Consider the following 27,602-nt stretch of genomic DNA (forward strand, 5'->3'; position numbering starts at 1 on the left):
TCAGTCCTCACACTTGGCTTTCTTGCAAGCTGGAAGAGAATCATCCTCTCCTTCTGATGACCGAGGTTTCTTCACAGTAGAAATAATTCCAAAAGCAGTTTTTCTAGTTTCTGTAAAACAAGCAGGGAACCATAGTGTTTGAAGTTAAGACATGACTTCAAAAGAGGTGTCTCAACAAGGATCAACATTAACTTGCATGTTAACTTGCATCACCAGTGATGAGAAAACTCCAATGAATTGCTCGCTATTAGTAGTGATGCCATTTATTATCCATACCTTTTTATTCCCAACATACAAAAATAGTGATCCATATTAATATAATTTATTCCTGAGGATTGCCCCAAGGGTAAGACTGCAGGGTAGGTTATCTCTAATGGTCTGCAATCTGTATGCTGATTCCTTGTATTCATTTAAAATGGACAAAAAATATAGACAGGACCATCTAAGTGGTTCTAAATCAACTGTTCTTTAATTTTAGGAAAACTTGATAAATGCCTAATCAACTTTGTCATTCCTAGAGTTAATGTGATGAAATCTTGTGTCTCAGTTACATAGTACAGTGATCTCAAACATGTTAATAACAAAAGCAAAATCATCTTAATTTATGGTTAGTCAATGCAGTGACCTGTTCTCCCAAGGAGAAATCACATTATTAAAATGTAAACAGTACACAATCAACCTTCAACAACCTAACTATTTCTATGTTCAGCAACTTAGTCTGTATGTAGCAAGCTATACTGAAGTTTAAAATTTTTCTGGCTGGTATCAAGTGAACTGATTCTTGAATACTACCCCACTAGTGCTAAAAATTAGAAAAAGAATGACAATAAAGTGGCAAATCCAAAATGTAATTTTTTCTTTTAAAAAAATCTTACTTTCATTCTCCAAAGTCTTAACAAATACTTTAATTTTTAACATTTGATGAAAGAGAAATTCAGTGGCTTCCAGTAGAATTAAGGTGAGGAAGTAATTATATATAAACGAAATGTAAGCCAAAAATGTCTAGTCTTGAACATGTGAACAAACAGAGAAGAATCACAAGTTGCAATGAAGGTGAAGTCACAATCTGAGTTATTAGTTGGGTTTTAAAAATATATTTTTGTATCTGTGTCCTTTGGCTTACCATATGTTTTTAAAATTTCAGTTCTCTAATACAGTAAGGAAAGCACCCCCCTCTGGAGAGGAGGGAGGAGAAAAGGAGATTAGAAGACTCAAAATGCAGGCGGACACTCACAGGCAGAGCTCAAAAGAATGCATTCAATACGTGTTTCTTTAATACAAACTATATTCATTCTACAAAAACAGAAAATAAAGCTTGAAGAGAATGAGAAGGCTTTGATGGGCATGGTCAACACTGGCTGAAGAAACATGACTCTAAAAGAACTCTGCAGTGGAGAATAATAAAAGCAGATATGGCTCAGTTGTTTGATAAAGATGATTGGCTTCTTCCATGACCATTTGGTGTTTTCATTGGAAGAACTTGCTCACCTCCATGGAGAATTGCTGCTCGGCAGTTGGTGGACACGGCGGCTTTGGCATCACCTTCAGACAGCCCGAAGAGCAACCCTCTGTGGGCTCATTAAAGATCTCAACCCAGAGGCAGCCAAGAACACAAGACTAACCATCAATAACACTAAAAATGCCAGCTTACCCGTTACAGCAAGAGAGGTTTTAATTCTATAACAATTGTTAGTACAAGTGGAACATGTAGTTGAGAAGGGTTTATTTAACTCTAAGCTTTTATAAAACAGCATCTCCTGATCCCCTTTTTTTCTATCTCCTCCTTAATCCAGAAGACAGAATAATAAAGCCCTCTACAACCCGGAGCTTTTGAAGCTATGCAGTGTTGAACACAGTAAACAGTAAAGTAAAGAAAAATATCTTTTTAAAAGTATAGGAACATATTAAATTCTAAATTTATTAATAGAAAATTTCAACTGAAAGTTTTCATCAGAAAAGGATACAAGTTTGCCACGTCATATGGGCCTCTAATTTCTAAAGGCTAAAATAAAACGAACAAAAAATAGACATGAGAGAAGTTATTCATAACATGTTCATGATTTCACTTGCAGTAAATTAATAGGATGCTTTAGGATCCAAAAATAAGGAAGTCAATTGCATAAAATTTAAGTTCTAATTTCAATGGGCTTAAGTTTTTGAAAATACTGTAAGATCCTTGAACAGCATTTTGTAACAGTATAAAGGAAAAGCTATTTATATAAAGAAAACTTGAAGCTGAAAAGGAATGGGATAAAATTTTATTTTCAAAGCAATAACAATGAGCAAATGCAGTTAAAAGTAAAAACATGCAGAAAACTTAACATTTTAATTTCTTCCCTAGAAACTTTTTAAAGCTTTATAACTTGAAAGTTGAAAACAAAGTACTTAATGCCAGACTTACCCTTTCTGCAGCGCTAGATATAATTACATTCTACAAAATAGAAAGTAATCAATATTAATCTTAGATAAATGTAAAAAAAAACTGAAGAGACTTATATAAATACCTATAATCACATTTTAACATTGAAGGCTCTATATAAAACCAACTTCTTTTAAAGATAAGGTTAGTTAAAAAAACTAGTTGAAAAGGTCATATAACCTTAATTCAACTCACTGATGACAACTGTTATTTAGACTATTCTTTTCACAGTAGGTAAATTGCAAATTCCTTTCTGAAAGATAAAGGCTTTCAACACATCGTTTGCTCCCTTACATGATTCATCTCTCTGTGCCCCAGAACTGTGGCTTTAAGAGTCAGTTTGACAATTCCAATGTAATAATAACAATAAACTGCAAGGTTTGAAAAACATCCTTAAATTATGGAACTATACCTTTCCTTTGCAGATCTGCATTAAATTGAGGGCATTGGAAATCGTGTATCTTCTCATTGTGGAGTCTTTGATGGCAGGGCTATAGACAAGTTCAAAGCCTACGCCTCGTTCAATTGCCTTCACAGGAAATAAAGAAAATAAAGTGTCAAGGATAAACATACACTATCCTGCTTTATTTTTACTGAAGTTCTCCCACACCCACCTCCTGCATGTAAGGTAGTCTTAAACAAAGACCGATTTTGCCTGAATAGCACCATCCACAGGAGAAGAAATCAGATCTGTGGCTCTATTTGATCAACAGAGTTTAGTTTTACATTAACAGGAATCCTGTAGTGGTTGAGGAGAGGGAGGCAGAAGGCACAGAAGCCATGAACTATCCAAAAGAAAACAGAGATGTGTTCTCTACACTTAGGGCAAACTTCAAACACAGTACACCAAGCAATCTGACCTAAGAATAAAAAGACAGAAGTGAATAATTACAACATATCCAAGAAGAGGGCCGAGTGCTGACTCTAAGATGGGCACTATGCTAAGAGGTTCTGTGCATATTTCACTCTTACCATACCTTTACAAGGCATGGGCTGAGACTACTTTTTGCTCCCCAATAGCTGTTCTCTTCTTTTTCTGTAGCAATGGAGTCCCTAATTTTTAGCTGAGCTCATGGATGCCCTGCAAAAAAAGATGGCAAAAACCTCAGCCCTTGAAGGTCTTGTCTGGACCAGCTTATCAGAAAAGCATGGCATTTTTTTTTTCACATGAGAAAAACAATCTTTCTTATTTAAGGCATTCTTTTAAAAAAAAAAATTTTATGCATATAAGAGCTGGGGTGCAGGCGAGAGGCATGGGAGTTAAGAGAATTTACCAGACAGAGTGGGGAGCAGAACAGACAGATGTACTGAAATACAATGCTGAGGGGAAGCAGGTGAGACAGGAGAGGTCTGCTGTGCCATGTGGGTAGCTCCCTGGCCAGGGATTGAACTCATGCTGCAGTGGCTGTGGATAGCTTCACAGTGCTGTGTCTTAAACTCTTGCACAACCAGAGAGGCCCCTATTTAAGGCATTCTTAATAGGAGGCAGCCAGAGGTAAAAGCAGCCTGGATGGGTTGGAAATGGGAAGGAAACCCATCAGTACACTGAGTGTAGTGACTCAGTATCATCATCCATTCATGACAGCTATGTCTTAAGCCAACTATGTGTTGGAATGGTAGATAAGAGTTAACATAGTTCTTCCCTTTTAAGAGCTTAGAGTTTAGGAGAGATAATCACATAATTACATAAAAAGACAAAACTTTAACAATGATAGTCACTCTCAAGGAGAATTCTAGGAGTGAGTGAGGAAGGAATAAAAAGCAGAGAGAGGAGCGTTTTTGGAGGAAGGAGGGGTATGTCGAAAGGCTCTGGGTTGGAGGGAGCAGGCTGCACTCAGAGCAGGTAAAGGTTGGGAAGAGTGGATGAAGGGGGAGATAAAAGTCATAACATGTTACTTTGGTGGATGGAGGCGAAAGAGGATGAGAAGAACCAACTGTGAAGGGTTTAGAGCTAATGATAGGATTAATCTTAACCTCAATGAGAAGCATTTGAAGGACTTTAGCAGCGGTGGAGATGATAATCAGACTCAAAATGGCAGTCATTTGGTTGCTTTTTTTTTTTTTTTAAGATTTATTTATGCATATAAGAGCTGGGGTACAGGCCAGAGATGTGGGAAGTGAGAGGATTCACCAGAGACAGAGTGGGGAACAGAACAGGCAGACAGACCGAAATACACTGCAGAGGGGAGCAGCGGGTGAGAGAGGAGAGGTCTGTTTTACCATGTGGGTAGCACCCTGGCCGGGGATCGAACTCATGCTGCCTTTTAGCGTCACAGTGCTGTGCTTTAACCCCTTGTGCCACCAGGGAGGCCCCTACTTTGTTGCTTTTGAATCAGCGAAGGAAGGAAGGCAGGCACAGACCAGACATTTTGGTCCAAGTCTCTGCCTGGCAAAAGAGTTGCAAGTTGGGACTGGTCCAGCTATGACTGCTAGAGGTCTACTCCTGAGTGTTTACAGGAAATAGAAAACTTTTCTTCCAGAACTGGCCACCCACCTTGACTTAACTCAGGTGTACCTGTCAGGCTTCCATTTCTGCACACAGATTTCCTCCCTGCCTCACTCTTCCTTTACCTTAACTTTTCCTCCTGCCTTGAGGCTCCCAGAATTTTAATGTTGGGTTTCTCTATTGTTCTGATATTAATTTAGCTGAATTAACATGCTATTTTCCACACTGCAACCTTCCCTTCTCCCTTTTTCTCATATACTTTTCCCGCCTCGAATGCTTTGGCTTGTGTTGATTATTTCTGGGGATGATGTCGGTTATGATATTCTAAATGCCATAGGAAAGTATACCTCATTCTCCCCGCCTATCTGGTATATTTGAGAGCTGGTCTCAAGATACATCTAAGACACAACTGCCTTTTATACACTATTGTTTAATATATTTATGTTTTGAGTGAATATACAGCTTATATAGAAGAGCTCATTTGTTCATGCACTTCACTATGGATTATCCACCATAAAAGGAACCAGGATGAATTGGTGATGGGAATTTTGTGGGGACTACACCTGAAAGGAGAAAGCACACACTGTACAAAAAGGAAGGATGAGGTAAAATATATATAAAATTAAGTTAAATTTAAAAAAAGAAATTCAAAGATAAACCAAAATAGCTCCTGCAGTCTAATTTTCAACTACCCCCCCCCCCCAGCTATTTCAATTACCTAAACTACTAACTAGCCGAAGAGGCTGACATATTTCTCTTTCTTATCCTTCTAGTTGCTGAACTAAAACTCAAGGCAGCAGGATGGAAGAGAGAAGAAATGAAAGATGTGGATGATACACAGAACTGGGTGACCAGGTCCTAAAGTATGACTAGTTGAAATTATAATTTTAGTGCCCTTGACCAGATCAAAATAACAGCACCACCCCCCACATTTTTTTTTTTTTTTTGATGGGGTAAAGAGGGGAGGAAAAATGACATAATTATCACCTTCATTATTTTGTAAGAAAAAAGTTCTGGTTTAATCTTGGTATGTTAATCAAGTTCACTTTAAAACTGCTAAGAAAACTCTGAGACAGGGAAATTAAAGATAATGTGCTCCTGAAGGTTGTGAACACTTCTCTCATACACCTTATTTGAAATTTTTAGAAAGATAAAATACAGGCTCATTCATTACCTGAGCTCCTGCTTCTAAGACCATTTTAATGAAAATTGCCTTAAACTCATCAAATGATTGTTCATAAAAAGCCTTTTCATAAAGAGTAACAGTGCCTGCCTGATTGGCTTTTGTTCGTATATCTGACCAAAAGTTCTGGAATAGGTGGATGATCAGATTTCTTTACTAATGAGAAATAAGTCTTAATGATGCTACAAACCAGGGGCAGGTGTGTGGTACTTGAATCAAGCGATATTGGTGGTGAAAATCAAAGAACTAAGCAAAGCTTAAGACAAAGAAGAGAGAAAGAATAGGGAGTTGATTACTGGGAGAATATATGGATTCTGTTCATTTCATAAAAAATTAGTTCTTTATTGAATTCAAAAGTATGATACTCTTTTGGTGTATCATTCTTGAAGATAATTTGTTCACATGATTCAGAAATCAAAGTAACACAAAGTTTTACTTGTATCTCTGCTTCCATCTACCCTAGTCCTACCTCTCATAATCACTTTCATTAATTTTTTGTGTCCTTTTCCAGAGTTTCTTCATACAAATATAAGCAAATAATATGTACTGTGTTTCCTCTTTCTTACCCAAAAGGTAACCTGCTCCAATCTTGTTCTGACCTGAAGGGTTTTCCATGTCCAACTTCCTCAATCTGTTCTAAAGCTGCATAATATTTCATTGCAGAGGTATGGCAGGTATTTAACCAAGACTGCTGACAGACTTAGGGTCATTTCAATATATATGGAGAATAAACACTAAAGTGGGATTGCTAGGGTTTAGGAGTAGAAATGTATTTCCAAAGGTATATTGAAGTGCTAACCCCCACTACCTCAAAATGTGATCTCATCTGGAACTGGAGTCATTGCAGATTTAAATAGTTAAAATGAGCTCCAACTGGAAAGGGTGGGCTCCCATCCAATATGACTGAATCTTTTAAGATGATGGCCATGTGAAGACAGAAAGACACACAAAGAAAAGGTTTTGTCTAAAGGCAGAGACTGAAGTTATGTAACTGTAAGAAATGACCGCCAAAGATTGCTGGCAAACCACCAAAAGCTAGGAAGAGGTAAAGAAGGACTGTCCACAGGTTCCAGAAGGTGCCTAAATGCTCACACCTTGATTTTGGATTTCTAGCTTCCAAAACTGTGAGATAATAAATTTCTGTTGTTTTAAGGCACCTAATTTACAGGACTTTGTTATGGCAGCTCCAGGAAATGAACACACCAGGTCCGAGAGTAAAGCATTTATCATTTTGATGGCTGTTGCCAAATTACCCACTCCTCCATAGGGATTGTTCCAATTTACACAGTTACAAGCAATGTATGAGAATGCCCGCTTTCCCACAGTCTTACAACACAGGGTATAATCACTTTTCTGGGTTTGGGCCGATCAGATAGGTGATTTTAATGTGATTTTCTCTTATTATGAAGAATTTAAGCAACATATGTTTCACATGTTTATGGATCATTTGTATTTCCTTTTCTGTGAAATGTCTTCTTCACATTTATTTGGATTGTTCACCTTTTTATTTTTAACTTCTCAACATCTTGGAGCTCTCTATATATTGAGGAGATTAGCCCTGTGTTTATGGCATTAGTCTTTTTACTTTGTGTAGGGTAAGTTAAAAGTATCAGGCTTTTCTGCCCTCCCGCCATCAGGACAGATGACAGAACCCTGTGGTCCCAAATGCATGCCTGATGGTGGGCACCTGGAATAGGGTGTGGGCATAGGTAGATGGGATTCACCTGGGCTAAGACTGGGGTTTTTAAGGGTGGTGTCACGGGGATGCCAGCAGAAGAGAAGCCGAGAAAAGAAGCAGAGAACGCTAGCCTCCCAGCCCCCCAGTACCCCTGCCTGCTGTGTACCTGGTAAATCATGAATATAAAAATGGATAAATGTTAAAAGAAATGTTGAGGAGAAAACATCAGAGAACATAAAACATAATTACTGGAAATAACTCCATAAACTTGGAAGTCATTGCTGAATAGCACTAACATTGAAAAAAAAAAAAATCAAAGGGAAGGTAAAGATAGGTGATGCTTAAAAAAAATTCTTTTCAAACACTGAATTCATAGAGATCACGTCTTAAACTATGAAGTTATTCTTATGAACCTAAACTATGAAGTGCTTAACAAAGATCTCTGCTCTAAAGTAACTTTAAATAGCATTTCCCAGTAGGGAATGACAGCAGATTTAGAATCAAAGCTTGTGAGCAGGTTGATAAAAGATGTAAAAGAAGCAAATAGCATTTTTAAAGGAGTTTATCTAAAGACACCAACTACGTATATATGTTGTTAATCAAGAGTACCTACCCATATATCTAAAAAGACAACTGGAGTCACTTGCAATGTGTTATTTTATCTTTTAATTCATCTCTATCTCATACTCTGACTCTATCTCATACTCACATTTTACCCAAAGGACAAAGAAATGATACAAATTTCGAGAAACACGACAAAAATGTAATTACAAAAAAACAAACAAACCCCAACTTTTAAGAGAGAAGTGTTATCTTTGTTGTGCCATTATCTGAATCTCATTTCTGCAAAATTTCTATCTTGCACGTAATTAACATCTACTCTACCCTACCCTAAAGCTGCTGGGCCATAACCAGTATGCAAGTGCATAAGCTATAAAATGTTAAATAATCAGAAGTTATTTGATTATCTAAGAGTTGAATTCAATTTTTTAGAAACCCAAGTGTAGGGTAAGGAAAAAATGTCAGCCTTTTCTGCACTCCCACCATCAGGATAGATGATGGATCCTTGTGGTCCTGAATGCATGCCTGATGGCAGGTACCTGGAGTAGGGTGTGGGCATAGGTAGATGGGATTCACCTGGGCTGACTGCTTTTAAGGGCAGTGTCATGGGGATGCTAGTAGAAGCTGAGAAGAAGCTGAAAGAGAAGCCCAGAGAGAAGCAAGAGAAGCAGAAGCCGGGAGAAGGCCGGAGAGCCCACAGAGTGAAGACCTGCTGGGGGCTGGGAGGCCTGCCAGCCTCCCGGCCCCCCAGCCTGCCATAAGCTTGGTTAACCCCAATAAAAGACCTGCAAAGCCACTGAGGACTCTGACTCCTCCGTTACCCAGTCTGCTAGATCAGGAAACTTGCTCAGTGGCCATTCCTGCCCTTTACACCAAGTTTCACATGATAATGTTATGATTCCTGTCAAATTACTTACAAAACTCCAGAAGAGATTATAGGAGATTGGAGAGGGAATTATGTAGCTGAAATTACCATTACTTAAGATGTGTTGAAGACAACAAAAGGGACAAGGGCTGTAAGTCTTACAAGTGGAGCATGCTGGTGTGCTCTACAGCCAGGCCTTCTTCAATCCCAGCCTCAGCTAATTACTCTCACGTGGCATGTCGCCACTTAAATACAAGATTAATGAATTACCTTTTTAAATGCTCCTTCTTTCACCACCAAAAACCAGCCACAAACACTATCCAAATTAAGATCTTGTTTTCTCAAGTGCCCGATGAAGTACCCCCTCACAAAAACAGCCCCTCAACTTTTCATGGCCCAAAACAAGTTTATCCTCTTGGCCAAAGAAGCACAAGGACTGAGACTCAAGATCCAATTGTTACCCACACCCAGCACATGAGCTGTGCTTTCATGGTGACTGTTTCCATCCGTCAGTGTAAATATTCTGCTCCATAGATCCGAACAGATACAAACGATACTTCACATCCAAAGGACTATTATTTAACCCAATAAACAAACTGTTATGTTATACCGTGGGCTGTAGTTCAAGTATTGTATGCTATATTCTAGTGTACGTGTCTAGTTTTCTCTTTTAAATGAAAAACAGGTGAATAAATGAATAGGGACTTTTCTGCTTTCTGACCAACTCACACTGCAACCTACTTCTACGCTAGATGAAGACTAAAAATAATCTCGCACAGCCCTCCCCTCCACTCCATCATCTAGTTTTTATTAAACAACATATGTAAAATGTTCACACCAGATTTTAAAAAAAGCAGACACTGTGTTAAATACTGCATATCCCTCTGGCTTGTCAAATTTTTACTTTTCAGAATTCTTAAATTGAAAAATGTGGGAATGAAGCCAAAAATATCCATCAAACAACAGCAGCTTTCCTGAACTTACAGATGGAACTGGTGGCCCGGATGTCCTGGTGCTACTGTCTCAAGGCCACACCCTGCTCCTCAGGCCGCCCCGGTGCCCCACTTAACCCAATCACAAGCACCAGTGACTAGCCATAAGCAGAGTTTGTCCAGGTTTCCCAAGCTGGCCCTGATGTCAACTTGATTGACAGATTTTAGGGAGGACCCTTTACAGGTAAGCTACTGGGAGATAAAAAGGACTGGGGCATAGCTGGTGCTCGCTAGAAGCTTACTACCTGGGCTGACCAGTAGGGTGTGTTCGTAAGAAACCAACTGAAAGCACTCACAAGAGCCACGGGGAAGCCTGCCATTATCATGGGACATCATGAATTACATGCTGTGCACTGCTATCCTTGGCCAAGGACACAGTAACATACATGGGTTTACTCGAGCAAAGCCATCTAGAAAATGCCTTCTGAGTTCATTAAGGTGAAGAGAGAGGAAAAAAGTTGTAAGTCTAAAAGCAACATACAAGGCATTGCAATGCCTAATTCCAGGGAGGGCCATTTATATAAAAACTGGGTTGGCAGTTTGAGGCTGGTAAAAAGTCTGGCAAACTTCTAGAGAGAGAGACAGCTACCTATGGAGAGGAAAAATATGTGAAGCCAATAGGACTGTCATAACCTTCAATGCTGTTTTAGTCTGCACCTTTTATCAGAGATGGCTGGAGCACATCAGAGTCTCAGGTGACAGGGAATCAATCAGAACTGTCCCACTCCTGTGACTGGAGGGCTAAAAGGTTTCGGATGCCAGCTTTCATTTCACGGTACTTGATAAATAAGCTGTTAAACTGACATCTCCAGCTCTAAAATGTGATGACTTGGAGATTAAGGATTTGCTTGTTAATTGTTAAGTATTGGCAAGAATGTGGGAGTTTCAATGATTTGAGCTTAACCAATATTGTGATAAGCTCATTAGTACTTTCAATATTTTTTCAGAAAAGAGCCCTGTTCCCTTTAAATATGTGACTTTTAAATCTTGGGCACTTTTCAAATACAGTTTTAGTAGCCTATTTTGGGGGATCGGATGTAAGTCAATTTAAATTTTTCCACACTGGATTCAATTTTTCCACACTATATAGATCAATTTTCTTCCCTTATAGTCACCCTTTACTCTTGGCATCAAGCCCATTTCTGCACAGCAGAGACAGGTAAACAAAGATGGAAGAAGTTGTGATTCTACAGAGAGAAAAAATAAGGAGTTATGGATCTTGAAAGAATACATATATTTATAATTTTTCAATTCTGACAAGATTGGGTATGTAATCTGTACTGTGTTAAATCCTTTTTCTCCTTCAACACTAATTTTTCATAACAAACTGTGGAAGCCACTATTCTAAACTAGCACTCTAACCCTTCCTAGGATCTGGCTGCGAAGGCAAATAGGCTGATCCTGTAGTTACTGATATGAAATAATAACACCTGGATGACGGAATAAGACTTTGAAGAAGGTGAGACAGATGGAAGACGAAGGGTAGAGGCATCAAGAGAAATCATGTAGAAGAATAACGAGAACAGTTCTGCAGCAGAGGGAGGAATAAACAGTTCCCTGAATGCATGGCCACACTCTAGGGTTATTATGAGAGTAACCCTGGGCTTTCCTGTGGGCCAGCTTGTCAATGAGGTCTTTAACTTTACATGGCCCTCAGCCCACGTGCATTTCATTCCTGTTCCCTCCTGCCCACTAGCTTACTGGTTCCTGGGGAAAGAAGGTTCCTTATTTGGTTCCTTCTTTCTTGACTTGTGTCCCCTTAATGTTCAAAGTTCAGGCTACAAGTTTCTATCGTTATTTACTATCTTTTTCAGAAATAACCTTCATAAGTTTTGGTTTCTAAGGCCTTTCAAGAACATGTTGATAATTTACTGGATATGTTTTAAGTTTCATTTCTTCTTTTAGTCAGCCTATAAAAATAAAACTCTCTTTTCTAAACTGCCTCTTTAATACCTACCCTGTTTTTCTAAGAAAACCTACCCTGTTTTTCTAAGATATTTCTTCGGCTCCTTTTCCAGTCTTTGCCAAGTTTCTACAGATTAAGTATAAAATAGAAAGTGCAATACTTACCACATTAATAGGGGGTCTTTTGAAGTAAAATGGTAGTTTCTCTGTTACAGTTATGCACACTAAATCCACATCTAAGTGTGTACAAGCAACCTGCCAAGAAGAAAAACAGATGTAAAGCCAAAAGGAAAATTGGTGCTCCTTAACAATAGGAGATGCTAGGGTCAAACCTTCTATAAAGAAATAAAAATAGATACGTTTTTTTCTGTAGGCATATGGTGGTTCTGTGTTGAAGACCATCTGACCCTTTACAAAGTCAGTGGTCGGTCATTCCTTCAAGTTTCATCTAAATGATTTCACTACAATCTAGTGGAAGCAGAGGAATAGAGACCATCTCAACAGACAGGGCTTAGAGACTCTAACTCATGCCTGCTAAATAAGGATGGGTTGCTAAGCAAGGCTCAGTTTCTGGAAAGTTATTTCAGATTGTTCCAGAAACAGGAAACGGACTGTTCTGAAATCCAAGAAAAAAATAAGTCAAAAGGAATGTAGGCACAGTCCATTTATTCCACAAATTATTTGTTTTTGTGCCAAGAATTGTCCCAGGCCTATGGCTCTTATCAGTCTACTAAATCGCTGTAGAAATGTTAACAAGGCGCTATCAGTGGAATTTTGCTCAAACACTAACAGAAACAAATGGTCTACGTAGATGGGCAAAGCAGAGCTGCTACAAATCAAATGATACCAAACGCATTTTTTTCAACTTTTAATTCCCCCATCTTTTGTTCTAATTTTTGCTATTATTTGTTGAGCAATACTCTAAATTTACTTTCAAGAGAGGTTTGAGTATGTCTTTTTTTTTTTTTTTTTAAATAAATTTTATTGTTATATTCCCCATACAATTGCAGCCCCCCCATTCTGACCCCAATCCCTCCCCTCCCGCCCCCCTAAAAGTGTCTCTGGTTCATAGTTTTTTGTTGATTTTGATTTTCACTATCTTATAGTTATTCATTTTCCTGGTCCCTTATTTAAGTTTTCTAGATTCCTGCTATGAGTGAGACCATCCGGTATTTTTCTTTTTCTTTTTGGCTTATTTCGCTGAGCATGATCCCTTCCAGCGCCATCCATGTTGCTGCAAATTGCATGTGTTTATCTTTTTTGAATGCTGAGTAATATTCCATGGTATATATGTACCTCATCTTCTTGATCCAGTCATCTATTTTTGGGCATTTGGGTTGTTTCCAAAGCTTAGCTATTGTAAACAGTGCTGCTATAAACATAGGGGTGCAGGTGTTCTTTGGAATTGATGTTTCTGTGTCCTTTGGGTAAATACCTAGGAGTGGAATTGCTGGATCATATGGAAGCTCTATGTTTAGTAGGTCCAGAAATCTCCACACAGCTTTCCACAGTGGTTGGACCAGTTTGCACTCCCACCAACAGTGCAGAAGAGTTCCTTTTTCTCCACACCCTCGCCAACATTTGTTGTTGCTAGTTTTTTTAATATGTGCCATTCTCACTGGTGTAAGATGGTATCTCATGGTGGTTTTGATTTGCATTTCCCTGATGACAAGTGATGTTGAACATTTTTTCATATGCCTGTTGGCCATTTGCATTTCCTCTTCAGAGAAGTTTCTTTTAAGCTCTTCTGCCCATTTTTTGACTGGATTATTTTCTTTGTTGTTGTTGAGTCTCATCAGCTCTTTGCAGATTTTTGTGATCAGTCCTTTATCATTAGTGTTGGGTGCAAAAATGTTCTCCCAGTTGGTGGGGTTTCTCTTTGTTTTTGTTATTGTCTCTTTTGCTGTGCAAAAGCTCTTTAATTTGATGTAGTCCCAGCTGTTTATCTTTGCCTTCACTATCACTGCTTTGGGTGATGTGTCTGTAAAGATGTCTTTGATGTGCAAATCACGTAGTGTTTCGCCTATATTTCCTTCTATATATTTTATGGTTTCAGGTCTTATGTCTAGTTCTTTAATCCATTTTGAGTTGATTTTTGTGTATGGTGTGAGGTGGTGGTCAAGCTTCATTCTTTTGCATGTAGCGACCCAGTTTTCCCAGCACCATTTATTGGACAAACTTTCTTTGCTCCAATGCATATTCTTTGCTCCTTTGTCAAAGATTAGTTGACCATAAATCTGTGGGTTTATTTCTGGATTTTCTATTCGATTCCATTGGTCTGTATGTCTGTTCTTGTTCCAATACCATGCAGTTTTGATGATTATGGCTTTGTAGTATAGTTTGAAGTCTGGGAGTCTGATGCCTCCATTCCCTTCTTTTTTTTTCAGGAGAGCTTTGGCTATTCGGGGTTTTTTGTGATTCCATATGAATTTCATCAATAATTGTTCTATTTCTTTGAAGAATGACATTGAAATTTTGATTGGAATAGCATTGAATCTGTATATTGCTTTTGGAAGGATGGCCATTTTAATAATGTTTATTCTTCCAATCCATGAGCAGGGGATGTCTCTCCATTTCTTTGTGTCTTCTTCTATTTCTTTTAACAGTGTTTTATAGTTTTCTTTGTATAGGTCCTTTACCTCTTTTGTTAGATTTATTCCCAAATATTTGATTTTTTTTGTTTCAATAACAAAAGGGATGGTCTTTTTGATTTCTTCTTCTTCAGATTTATTGTTTGTGTATAGGAAGGCTACTGACTTTTGCGTGTTGATTTTGTATCCTGCCACTTTACTGAACTGATTGATGAGTTGAATTAGCTTTTCTGTGGAGTTTTTGGGGTTCTCTATATATAATATCATATCGTCTGCAAATAGTGATAGTTTGACTTCTTCTTTTCCTATTTGGATTCCTTGGATGTCTTTCTCTTGTCTTATTGCCCTGGCTAGGACTTCCAGTATTATATTGAAAAGCAATGGTGAGAGTGGACATCCTTGTCTTGTTCCAGATCTTAATGGAATTGCTTTCAGCTTTTCACCATTGAGAATGATACTGGCTGTTGGCTTGTCATAGATGGCCTTTATGATGTTGAGGTATGTTCCTTGTATCCCAAGAATTTCAAGGGCTTTTATCATGAATGGGTGTTGCACTTTGTCGAAAGCTTTCTCAGCATCTATTGATATTATCATATGGTTTTTATATTTCTTTTTGTTGATGTGTTGGATAACGTTGATTGATTTTCGGATGTTAAACCATCCTTGTGCCCCTGGAATGAATCCAACTTGGTCGTGGTAAATTATCTTATGGATACATTGTTGGATTCTGATAGCTAAAATTTTATTGAGGATTTTTGCATCAGTGTTCATTAGGGAGATTGGCCTGTAGTTTTCCTTTTTTGTGTTGTCCTTGTTCGGTTTTGGTATTAGTGTAATGTTGGCTTCATAAAACGTGTTTGGTATTGTCCCTTCCTTCTCAATTTTTTGAGTATGTCTTATTGAATATTACATAAAGGGCCTCCCTACTGGCACAAGAGGTTTAGTCTCAGCACTATCAAGCTATTGCCAGCAACTGCAACGTGAGTTCAATCCCCAGCCAGGGAGCTGACCCACATGGTACAGCAGATACCTCTCCTGTCTCACCCACTGCTCCCCTCAGCAGTGTATTTCAGTCAGTCTGCCTGTTCTGCTCCACACTCTGTCTGTGGTGAGTCCTCTTACCCCCAAGCCCCGCACCTCTGGCCTGCACCCCAGTACTTGTATGCATAGATAAAATCTTTTTAAAAATATTACATAAAGATAAGATAAATGGAGAAGGAAATGCGGAAAAATGAAAAATCTGGGAAGGAAAATAAAACCAAGCTGGGAAAAGTTACTACCCTAAGTCTACAGCTAAAAGACACTTCTAGAAGATACTTATCTGACTCTGATTTTGCCAATATTTGATTTATAGTCATAAAAAAAATAGCTGTTTTATACTGCATTAAAAGTAAGCCTTACTAACAATGCTGGTGTATACAGGCTTGATGAACAAATTCAAACCACCAGAGTAAATTGCCTCAGGGGCACAGACCAAGGGAAATTACTTACATGTAAGGAGGAGCAGTAAGGAGGGAATAAGAAAGCTAAGAGGGTAAGCTCAAGTTTTAGTAGTGAAGGGAATTTCACATCTTCACCTTTTTCTTCTGAAACCCTACTTCAGCCACTCCTAGCTCCACCCAGGGCTTTATAAAGTAAGTAGTGATCAGAGGCTCCCTGGCTTTGAGTCACTCATACTCATAGTAACACAGTAAGCCAGGGAAGTAATTTTCTGTTTTGGCAGAAACATTTGGTTCATGAAGTATCTATCGCATCCCAAAGGCCCTGGATGTCCAACTCATAAAAGAGTTATTGATACTCTGATAAGAATGAATGAAGAACAAGTAGGAATAGTAGATCAAACAAGCTCAGCTTGTGTTTGCCTTTTTAAAAAAGATCACAATGGCACAGATCAAAGAGTTCAGTTATATACCACTGACATAATAATGAATAAATAAGCATTTGTGGGGTCTTTAAATCAGAAGCCAGTCTTACAAAGCACTTTAGCAATAGGTATCAAAATTCCAAAGGCACACACCAGCATTTTCAGCTACCAGAATGTATCCTATAGGCTATAGATGAGTTCTATATAGCTATCTATCTACAGATGTGTTCTATATAGCTATATACCCTACAAGTGTTCATGGATGTCAGGGGAAAGACAGTCACAAAAGACAGGACACAATTAAACATTTCTCAATTTTACTTAAAGGAATCATGGTTCCTTTATACAATGGAAAACACCAACTACTTAATTATGGAACCATCACAAGATATATTATTAGGTGAAAGCAACGCAGGGTTAGGTAAGAAGGAAGAAGGGAGGACCTCCCTGGTGACGCAGGCGGTTGAGCACAGCGCTATGAAGCTGCAGCATGGGTTCGATTCCTGGCTGGCCGTGGAGAGACCCACATGGAATGGCAGACCTCCCCTGTCTCGCCCGCTGCTCCCCTCAGCAGTGTATTTCAGTCAGTCTGCCTGTTCTGCTCCCCACTCTTGTCTCTGGTGAATCCTCTCACCCTCCCACACCTCTGACTTGTACCCCAGCTATTGTATAAATAAAAAAATACATCTTTTAAAAAATAAATAAAATAAAATAAAAGGAAGGAAGGGGGGGATATGAAGGATCAGGTACATGATATGTCTGAAAAGAACTGTTAGGAGTGGCAGCCTCTGAAGAGAAGGGAGAGGGAGGTTTAGGTGGGAGGAAGGTGTGCTTTTCAATGCCTACTCCTTTGTACTGTTTGAATTTATTATCATGAACATAAGTTGATTTTCATTAAGAAAAGCTGATTCATTTTTTAAAAGCCTGTTACATATTTTTCCCCAGAACAAAGCTAAATTAGGTTACTTTTTTACTTATGCATGACTCCCTTTCCCCCTCTCCTATACAACAGGGGCTAATTAAAAAATATCCCTTAGGTTGATTTAAGTACATGCATTATAATAAATTTTCAGTTACAAAGGACAGCTCTATATGGTTCTCCTTTGCACCTCAAACTTAAAATGTCTCAAACTGATTTCTTTTGTTATTTAATGTTCAATTATTGCAAATGCTTGGTTGATACATTTAGATAACTACAAAATAAGAGCTAATGATCACATTATAATGAAACGCTTTCTAAATCTTTTAAAAAGATTAAATTATGTTCCAATAAAGCTAGTAATCAAGAATCTTATTATAAACAGTTTTGGTAAGTTGTGTATGAATTCTTATCAGTTGTGCTTAACCTTTTTTTTGACCAAGGACTCCTATGAGGATTTAAGGAAAGCTTATTTTCACCAAAATGCATATACATACTCATATATTTATCTTTGGCTTTATGGAACAGGGGGAACAGGAAGGCAGGGATCACAGTCTCCCCCAAGCCACCTTCATGGATATCAGGTTAATACATTTTGGTATTTTATAAAAAACATGCAATGGAGAACCAGGCTTACCCATGGGGGAAAAAGCAGTTCAGAAACAGTGCCTCTTATTTATATGTAAATTAAACCCCCCCTGAAGAATTTATTAAAAATAGAGACTACTACGTCCCACTTTCAGAGATACATTCAGTAAGTGGGGTCTAATTGTCTGCATTTTAACAAATATCATTGGCAGTTCTGAAGCTGGTAGAACTTGATCACACCTTGAGAAACAATGCCTTGAAAGATATCCCTTTCCTCGTGCCTCAGGTACTGGTAGCATCCTCTACAGCAGTGCTCTTCAAAGACATGGATTTTGGAAGTAGAAAGAAAATAGAACTTCTATGTCCATTAGTTTTTAATTCGCTCTCAAATTTATTTTGTTTTGTGTATGTATATTATTTTATAGCACATATTAGTCATAATGGGACATGCAAATAATCTATAAGTAGCATACATATATTGGGAATGCAAAGGTGATTTTATTTTTTGGTAGGGTGTGAAATTTAATCAGTTTGGAGACCACTAGGTAACCTGAATTCCCCTCATCCTCTTCAGTCACATTAAGTCCTAAATAGAAAAAGCTGACTCAGCAGCTCCTGAAGCTACTATGCCACTCACTCTGCCACATTCCACCACTGCCTCTTACCCAAGAAGTCAATGAACTACCTTCACAAACTTTCATTTTTGCCTTCTCCCCTGGAGTAGCTATGGAGAGGGTTTATCTATGAGACACCTTACAGATACTCTCAGTGGAAAACAGTATGCCATTGCCCATGGAAACTATGCTATTTAAGGTGGTGAGATTTCATACTTCTAATTGTTAACATCTGTGTATGTATATACTTTGATGATTCATCTCAGAGAGCAAATCTAACAGCTTTAGAATATCATATTTACATGGATATCAGTTAAAATTCCATAATCAACTTGCATGTCAAATAAATAAAATCACTTATAAAATAGGTTTGTTAAACAACAAAACTGCTTGCACTTGACCTGATTCCAAACCATGATTTACTAGCAAAAGTTTTATTTAAAATGATTTTTTATGCAAGACAGAGCGTACTAATTTCAATGAAGTCTTGGTAAGATTTGGACAGATAAAAGGAAGACATTCCAATTTTAAAAACTGTGTTTTCACATAACTCATTGAATAGATCCACAGTGTCAATTCCAAATAAATACTTTGTGAGTTATTTATAGCTTTCTTCTATCTTTCAGACTATTACTTACTATTCTGCCCACCACCAGCAAGCATGTGTTCGTGCTTTAGAATTCAAACTTTTCAATTGTCTGAGAAAAACCAGTTAGAAGAGAAATAAGTTAAACATCACTATTTGAAATTAAGTGTATTCTAAAATCCAGAAGTTCCTAGCTCTATATACTACTTGAAACTTACTCATCTGTTCTTCTGAAATAAAATTATTGAGATTACTATAGTTGAGCATTTTACAATGGGTGTCACCAAAATAAAGGCACTCATGGATGATTTGTATTGTTTCTCTGCATTAATATAAACAGTTAAGAACTAACAGCATGCCTAGAAATCTAACTTTACCACACATCCACCTCCTTAGACAACAGCCCCATCTACTGGATAAATTTAGTGAAAAATTCCCTACAATTTTAAAAGATTCTGCTTAAAAATAAACTAGCCTGTAAAATTAAAACATCAATGACCAGGATTTTTTTTCCTATAATATCCTTTTGATGGAGATACACTTAGTAGATGGATACTTTTTCCATAAAGACAATATTCAGAACTTTCTAAAGTGTTTATACCTCACTTTACACAGTAAAACATTTTCCTGAAAAACTGTATTACAGTTGTTTTTTTTTCCTTTTTCATAATCATTAAAAATGCCCAGTGGTGGGGCCTCGCTGGTGGCATAGGGGTTAAAGTCTCAGCACCATCAAGCTATTGGCAGCCACTGCAGCATGAGTTTGATCCCCGGCCAAGGAGATAACCCACATGGTGCAGCAGACCTCTCCTGTCTCGCCTGCTGCTCCTCTCAGCAGTGTATTTCAGTAGATCTGCCTGTTCTGCTCTCACTGTCTCTAGTAAATCCTCTCATCCCCTCTATAAAGAAAATGATAATAATAATAATAAAAATGCCCAGTGGCTTCTGTCTCAAGTTGACAAAATGAGTGTATATGTCAAATGGATTTCCCTCCTGAAAAGGCAGGGAAATGGCAATTTTTTAAAGCACAAAATGAAATTTATATTTACAAAGGCTCTTGGAACAAAAAGGGGGGTAATATTAGCAGAAGGTTGATTTTAAAGAATTTCTGGAAGACCAAAGGCTCCATGATCAGGCAGACATATAGACCACACCTCAGAGCATGCAAAGAAGTTGTAACATGGATGGGAGTGTGTGCACCACAGGAGAACCCCGTACTTTCCTTCCTTCCCCAGCAGCAGTGAATAGTAGGAAGGGCACAAACTGATGTGGCTTTAGAGTCAGAAAGAGATGAACAATATTTACATAAGACAAGTTACAAATGAATGAATGAAGCAGAGGTCAAGAAACAGAAGAAAACCTGATGGACTCTTACAAGTTGAGTCAATTAACTGTCTAGCAGGATGAATAAAACAAAACGAAAAATATACTCCAACTACACACACACTGGTGGAATTTCAGAACTCACAGTATTAATGAAATATTTTTAAAGTTTCCAGATGGGGCAAAACAGGTCACCACAAAAGCATAAATCAGACTTCTGAGAAGTAGTAAAAACGATTTTCTTCTATTTCCTGTTACTTACATGAAAAAGTTTCTCTGTCTTTGGGAAAACTGCAACAATATCGTACAGCCGAACTCTTGAAGACGTTGCTCTCTATGAATACAAAGAGAAGGTTATCTTATAGTAGCAAAAAACACATAGGTGAAGTTCGGCCCACTAGCCTGGCCACACTTATATTTGAAGCACCTTACATTTCTAATATGCCAATGACATTTCTACTTTGCTTTTGCGTTGGCAGAAGAGACTTTCTAAGCGCTTGAGAATGTGAATACCAACACCCATGCCACAAATCATCTCCCTCCCTCCAGGGCTACGCTTAATGTGTACCAAACACTGTGTCTGTAACACACAAATCAAATCAGAGAGCCCTTGCTCTTATAAGCAGGTGAAGGACCTTGCCAGATATTTACTAAGCACCTGCTGTGTGAGGGGCATTGAGGATACAAAGTCATTTATGGCATATGTCTGCCTCAATGGAACTCCCTATCTCTTTTTGTTCTTTTTGTTAGATAAGAAATACACATGAGAAAGCATGACATGACAAGGTTGACATTAAGAATATTGTTAAATACAAATTAGATGTGCAAGAAAATACCTGAAAGTACTAAGACAGGAGAAAAATTTATTACTTACAAAAAGTTTTTTACTTACAAAAAATTTATTACTTACAAAAAATTTATTACTTACAATAACTTTTGTAAGTTATTACTTACAAAAAGAAAATCTGAAACATATACTGTATGTGTGTGCATTTGAAAAGAGTGGAAAAAATATATATGTTCTAAATGTAACAACTCTGAGTAACAGGGTAATATGTGATATTTCATCTTCGCCTGTCGGAACCTTTTAAATTTTTGCTTCTTATTTTACAAAAAGGAAAAGGTATCACAAGTTAAAGTTGTGCTTAAGAGAAGAAAAATGTGCTGTATTTAAGTAGGTGAGAGGGCCTGCTGAGTAGACCTGTGCTGATTGAGCGTGGGCTCCCAGTCTTAGAAAAAGCTAGGACCCAGGATTTTCTCTCTCTGCTTGCCCTCTCCCACTTGAGAAGGGCTGCCAGGATGTTCATAACAACAGTAAAGGAAGGTATTTATGACCTATTAAAAGTCAGCTTCCTGTCTACGTGGGCAGAGAACCAGAACACAGCTGTAAAAGGAGTCTGGCCTTTCCTCTGTTACCCCTGTTCTATGATAGGAGTCCATTCCAGCTAAAGGTAAGAGTTCACCTTCTCAGAGTCCTCTCTGTCTTCCCAACTAAATCTGTTCTCTCAACAGGCAAACACAAACCTCTCCTATCTAACAAGAGCTAGACAACAGGTTCTCTTTCATAATTTCCCTATGCCTTCTTTGTCCCTATGGAGTCAAATTTCTCAAGCAAAGTGAGGACATACCATCTGCATTTCCTTACATCCCTATTATTTCCACACTGGTTATGCAAAGAAAAACAGTGAGTCCCCTGCCAAAATATTCTACAGCGATGTTCTAGCTCTTCTCCTTGGCTACTCAGACACACTGATGCCAGTGCTGACCCTGACCTGTCTTTACCTGTCCTTCCTCACTGTTCTCCTTGTCATTCTACTTCTCAGCACTTGTCAGTCTCCATTTCCAGCTCACGCTCCTCAACTCCAGCAATAAATGCTGAAGTTCCTTGGGAATCTGTTGTAGACCTTTTCTCTCCACATCAAACTGACCAGGGAGTCTCCTCCATCCCTATGATGTTAATTACCCTTCAGAGGGTGACCACTTCCAAATCAGCATCTTTAATTGGGATCACTCTTCTGAGGGCCACATGTTTATTTCCTACTGCTCACAATAAACTCGTTACACCCCAAAATCATGTACCATTTCAGGAAAAGGCACCGCCTACCTGGTTGCTCAGGCCACATCAGAAGTCAAGAGTCCTATGCTCAATCAATCAATAAATCCCACCAATCCTCCCCCAGGAATAGCTCTCAAATTCCCTACTTAGCCTCCTCTGATTCATTCTCTATAATGCAAACCTAATTTTACTCCCTTCGCTAAAACTCTCATGGGCTTCTAACTGCTCACCCATGCCTGGTCCCCTAACCGCATTGCAGATTGGCCAGTTCACCTGGTACTTCCTACTGGTGTTATTTCATCCCAGAGCACATGGTATTTTCTTTGGCTTCAGGATCTTTGTATAATTCATCCTGTCTATGAGAGTACTCTTCTCGGCTCCGCACCTATTAACACTTACTGTCACCCACCTTCTTTCTGGTTTGTGTGAGTTCAATGAGTAATAAAAGGTTGGCAAAGGAGCATGATACAAGTTCCAAGAGTAGAAGAGATATCTGTAAACTATGTGAACTCTGAGGACTAGGAGAGCAAGCAGGTGTCAAGTAAGGTGGGGGAAGAGGTCATGTAAGAATGGAGCACGGTGGAAAACAACACTATTTAACATCAATGACTAGAATCTGAAAGGTCAAAAAAGAGAGAAAAATAATCAACTTACTAAAACATTGCAGTGAGATGGATCCGAAACAATAATCGTCAGTCTAGTCAAAATTTTTATAGGTCTTGATTTCCCCTACAATGAAAAACATGCTATCAAAAAAACAAGATACAAATGACTGATTTTCTTCTTTGCCAGTGGAAAGTATTCATTAAAACAGTACCAGCAATAAGGATGGGAAAGATCAGTAAAACCTAATCTTGATTCTCAATGTATTTATTAGACAGCTAGAGAAGATGTATGTATATTAAACTATAGAATGAGGTAATTTAGAGGCTGTAGGACTTCCAAGTAAGAAGATCATCAAAGAAGTACTGAATCTATAGGAAGTGAATATTTCAAAGAAGAGCGGAGTCTTGATGGAATGAAAAGACTGGTAGATAGAGGAAGAGGCAGCGCAGGTTAGAGAAACACACAAATAATTGGGCATATTTGAATGAGTCAACAGGTTATTTTGCTTCTCAAACAACACGTACCTGTACAATTGGCAAAGTTGTAAAGAGCTCAGAAATAGCTACTGGTTTCTCAATTTCCTACAATACACAATTAAAAAAAAATCACCCTAAATTGTACATTAATGAGATGAAGCATAATTGAAAACCTACAATGATTTTTTTTTAAGCTATTTTAAAAAGGGCCTCCCTGGTGGCGCAGCAGATTGAGTGCAGCACTGTGAAGCTGTCCACAGCCTCTGCAGTGCAGGTTCAATCCCTGGCCGGCCAGGGAGCAACCCACGTGGCGAAGAAGACCTCTCCTATCTCGCCCACTGCTCCCCTCAGCAGTGCTTTTGGTCAGTCTGTCTGTTCTGCTCCCCACTCTGTCTGTAGTAAATTCTCTCGCCCTCCTGCGTCACTGGACTGTACCCCAGCTCTTGTATAAGTGAATAAATCTTTTAAAGAAAAAAGATATTTTAAAAAGACAGTTTTAAAAAAAAGAAATCTAATTTCTGGTATTTGGAAACACTAAATAACTTTTTTTTTAAAAAAAGAAAAAAAGCTAAGGAGCACAAAAATAGCTGAGAACATTAGTGACCAAAGGGGATGAAAAACAGTTTTTAGAGTGAATAATCTGTAAGGTTTAGTTCTTGACCTAAACAGAAAAAATTATATTTACAAACAAGTTTAAAATGGAAATAAATTAGTGTGTCCATGACAATAAAATTATAAGAACTCAATATTTTTATTACAGTTTTATCAACAACAAACTTGTTATTGAAAATGATGTAACACCAAATTAATTTTAAGACTCCTAATACAATCCCATAGTACTTCAAAAAAAACCTTTCACTGCATAGATACATAACAGCTCAACTGTTAACATACAGAATAAGAACAATACAGAGTACATTTAAGAACTAAGTAGTACAGTTAAGAACTAAGTCATCTGTAACTTCCATATTAGCAACATAAACACAAATATTATAAATCCTGGTCATTATTAACTTCAGAAATTATATTTTACCTGTTTCTTTTCCTTAAATTCAACAACATGATTGATGGCAACAACTGAATAGCCAACTGAAAAGAAAAATTGAACATTCTTGTAAACATTTAGAGATACTTGGAAGAGAGGTGAGTGAGAGACACATGGGGAAGCTAACAATGCCAGCTCTTCCCTTGATTTGTACTTTGATTTTTGCTCCTTTCCTCCCAGACCTGCCTGGCCCCTTATGCCCCCTCCTTGGTTCCCTGCCAGAATGTCAGAATGTGCTTTAGACCTGTGGCACATATTCAGGTCCCAGAAGCCTCGCTTTGGGCCAACCCTGTTTGGCTGGACACTTACCCACAAGAGGATGGGAAACTTTTGTCAGTTCATTGGGAAACTCTATCTTTTTTTCTCTTCTCTCTAGGCATACTAATCCTATTAAGTTCTTTGGCATGAAAAGTATGCTTTGTCTTTATGCAGCAGATGGCAGAACCCCTCCAGAGTGAGGAAGTCTGGGGTCCCAGGATACCCCTTAGTCTGCACACTAACAATGTCACAAAAGGGACAAAAAAATGGTATAAGCAATCTACTTTGATTAAAAAGGACTCCTTTTTATCTAGCACCATTTCTGAAAAGTATCAATACTGGCTCTAGAGAACTAAGAACCGAGGAATGGATCTCCCTGCAAAAACCTCTTTATTTTTAAATCTTTCTATCCCCAGACTTTACAGCCTAAGGAAGAAGACAACAGTCATGATTAGGTGCATTAATTAAAATGGGATCTTATCGCTCAGGGCTTTCTCTTCCCTTGGATTCAAATACGAATAACATTCTAGCATTTGAGCCATGCTGCTCCCTTTCCACCCGTCCACGTGCCTATATGCCTGTCTATATATCTTTCTACCTGTCTATAACTAAATGCTACTATCTAAATATTATTATTCCAACACTAGCATCCCATATGACTCCCCCTCTCCCCAGACTTCCTGAATCCCCCCAGACCTCCTAGTTTGTGCGTCAGCGTCCCGCACTTGCATAAGAGGACGGAAGAAGGTGATGCTAAAAGCACTGGTATAGGAGAGTGTACATTTGCAAGCCTTGGCTTCTGCCATTTATCAACTATGGGGTCCTAAGCAAATTTCCACCCTCTAAGGGCCTCCGATTCCTCAAGGTGCAGGAAAGAAGAGCTGGAGAGGGTAACAGCTCCCCTGTGTCGGAGCGTTTCCTGAGCCCGAGAAGAGAGCAACAGTACCTTGGGCGTCAGTTTCCGGGGACATCCCAGAGATGCCGAGTCCTGAACCAAGCCCCTTTATGCCCAGCCCCTCCCGAGCGTGGCCTGGAGATCGGGGGAACAAAGAGGCTGGACAGCTACCGCGACTCCCAAAACCGGGGTAACTCACGGTGAGCAGCGTTCTCCACTAGCCCCCGAAGCGCCTTCAGGTCGGGACCCGCTCTCAAGTCCAAATCCGCAAACACCGCCATGCTGAAGTCACATGACCTGTCCGCTCTCGTCTGCGCAGCCGCCCCGCTAGGCATGCTGGGAATTGTAGTTTACTTGCACTGTCCCTCCCTCCTTCCTGTTGATGCACAGGGATTTGCAATTATCAGTCGGCTGAAATTAGGAGGCTTGCTTCGACCCTTTGTCTGCTTCTGAGTAAAAGTGTTCAGTTGTGTGGGAGGGATTCAAATCTTCCACGATTCCGCCAACAAAATAATGTAGAGGGCCTCCCCGGTGGCGCAGCGGGTTGAGCACCATGCTGTGAAGCGGTACGCAGCTTCTGCAGCGCGGGTTCGATTCCCGGCTGGCCAGGGAGAGACCCACATGAAGCGGCAGACCTCTTCTGTCCTGCCTGCTGCTCCCCTCAGCAGTGTCTTCGGTCCGTCTGCCTGTTCTGCTCCCCTCTCTGTCTCTGGTGAATTCTCTCACCCTCCCGCACCTCTGACCTGTACCCCAGTTCTTGTATAAATAAATAAATCTTAAAAATAAAAAATTCTAAAACAAAACAAAACAAAAGCGATGTAGAAAGCGGGGTAGATGAGAAGCACTTGTACAGTATTTTATTGTACAGCACGAACTAGACACTTTTACTAAGAACTGGAGGGGCGAGACCTAAACAACTTGTTTTTGTTGTCTTCCCCTAAAGTCCTTTCCGTTGTTTAATATGAACTTCTTGGGAAGACGACGGGAAACGGAAGATCCTGAAAAAGGACTGCCAGGGAAAAAGGTCTTTTTGCCCAATCAGAATTGGCAGTGTGGAAGCCTGCGGTCCTCGGGGAATGACTTCTTCTACCACAAGGTGGCAGGGCTGTCCCGAGGATGAGCAGTCAGCGCCACCACTGGTTCGGCCAAAGAGGGCTCTGTTAGAAGAGCGACAAAATTAAAATGTTTTACGCCTTTCATCTGAGAAATGTACAAGGTGGTGTATGTCCCACACGTTGGAGGTTTCCACATTTTGGAGCTTCTTATAAATCAACTCTTGGTGATTGATTAAATCAATTATTTGACACATAAAATTGTTCGTTTTATGCTTCTCGAACTGTGACAAAGAGCCAGTCCATCTCCCCCCCCCTCAATTCTTCCAAGTCCAGTACTGGTTGTCTGTAGTTAGTCATAAATCTAATTAATTCGACTACATCTATACTCGGCTGAATAAGGATTCACTGATTAGTGGCTTGGCTATCCAGACAGGGGCAAAGTTCTGTAAACATATTTAAACATTTTCCATTTCTGTACTCACTTATCATAAGCAGTACTCTGGTCTACCAACCACACTGCAATTAGCACTTTTTAAAATGATTTTTTTTTAAGATTTATTTATTTTAGGACCTCCCTGGTGGTGCAAGGGGTTAAGACACAACCTATGAAGCTATCTGCAGCCTCTGCAGCTTGAGTTCCATCCCCAGGCGGCCAGGGAGATTCCCACATGGTGCAG

General features: G+C 39.0%; 1 protein-coding gene across 1 annotated transcript; it reads right to left on the reverse strand.

Annotated features, from left to right (window-relative positions):
• On the reverse strand, positions 1–26,151 carry RPP30 (ribonuclease P/MRP subunit p30; the record flags this gene model as incomplete). The annotated part of the gene is made up of 11 exons (XM_084245656.1): positions 1–110; positions 1,489–1,568; positions 1,965–2,002; positions 2,402–2,431; positions 2,832–2,948; positions 12,215–12,304; positions 20,797–20,868; positions 23,245–23,319; positions 23,721–23,777; positions 24,706–24,761; positions 26,070–26,151. The coding sequence occupies 11 exons, from the start codon at positions 26,149–26,151 to the stop codon at positions 1–3; spliced, it is 807 nt and encodes a 268-aa protein (XP_084101782.1).
• Between the last annotated feature and the right edge of the window lie 1,451 nt (positions 26,152–27,602).

This window comes from Talpa europaea (assembly GCF_964194135.1).
Source record: "Talpa europaea genome assembly, chromosome: 10".
In the NCBI taxonomy this organism is placed as follows: Eukaryota; Metazoa; Chordata; class Mammalia; order Eulipotyphla; family Talpidae; genus Talpa; species Talpa europaea.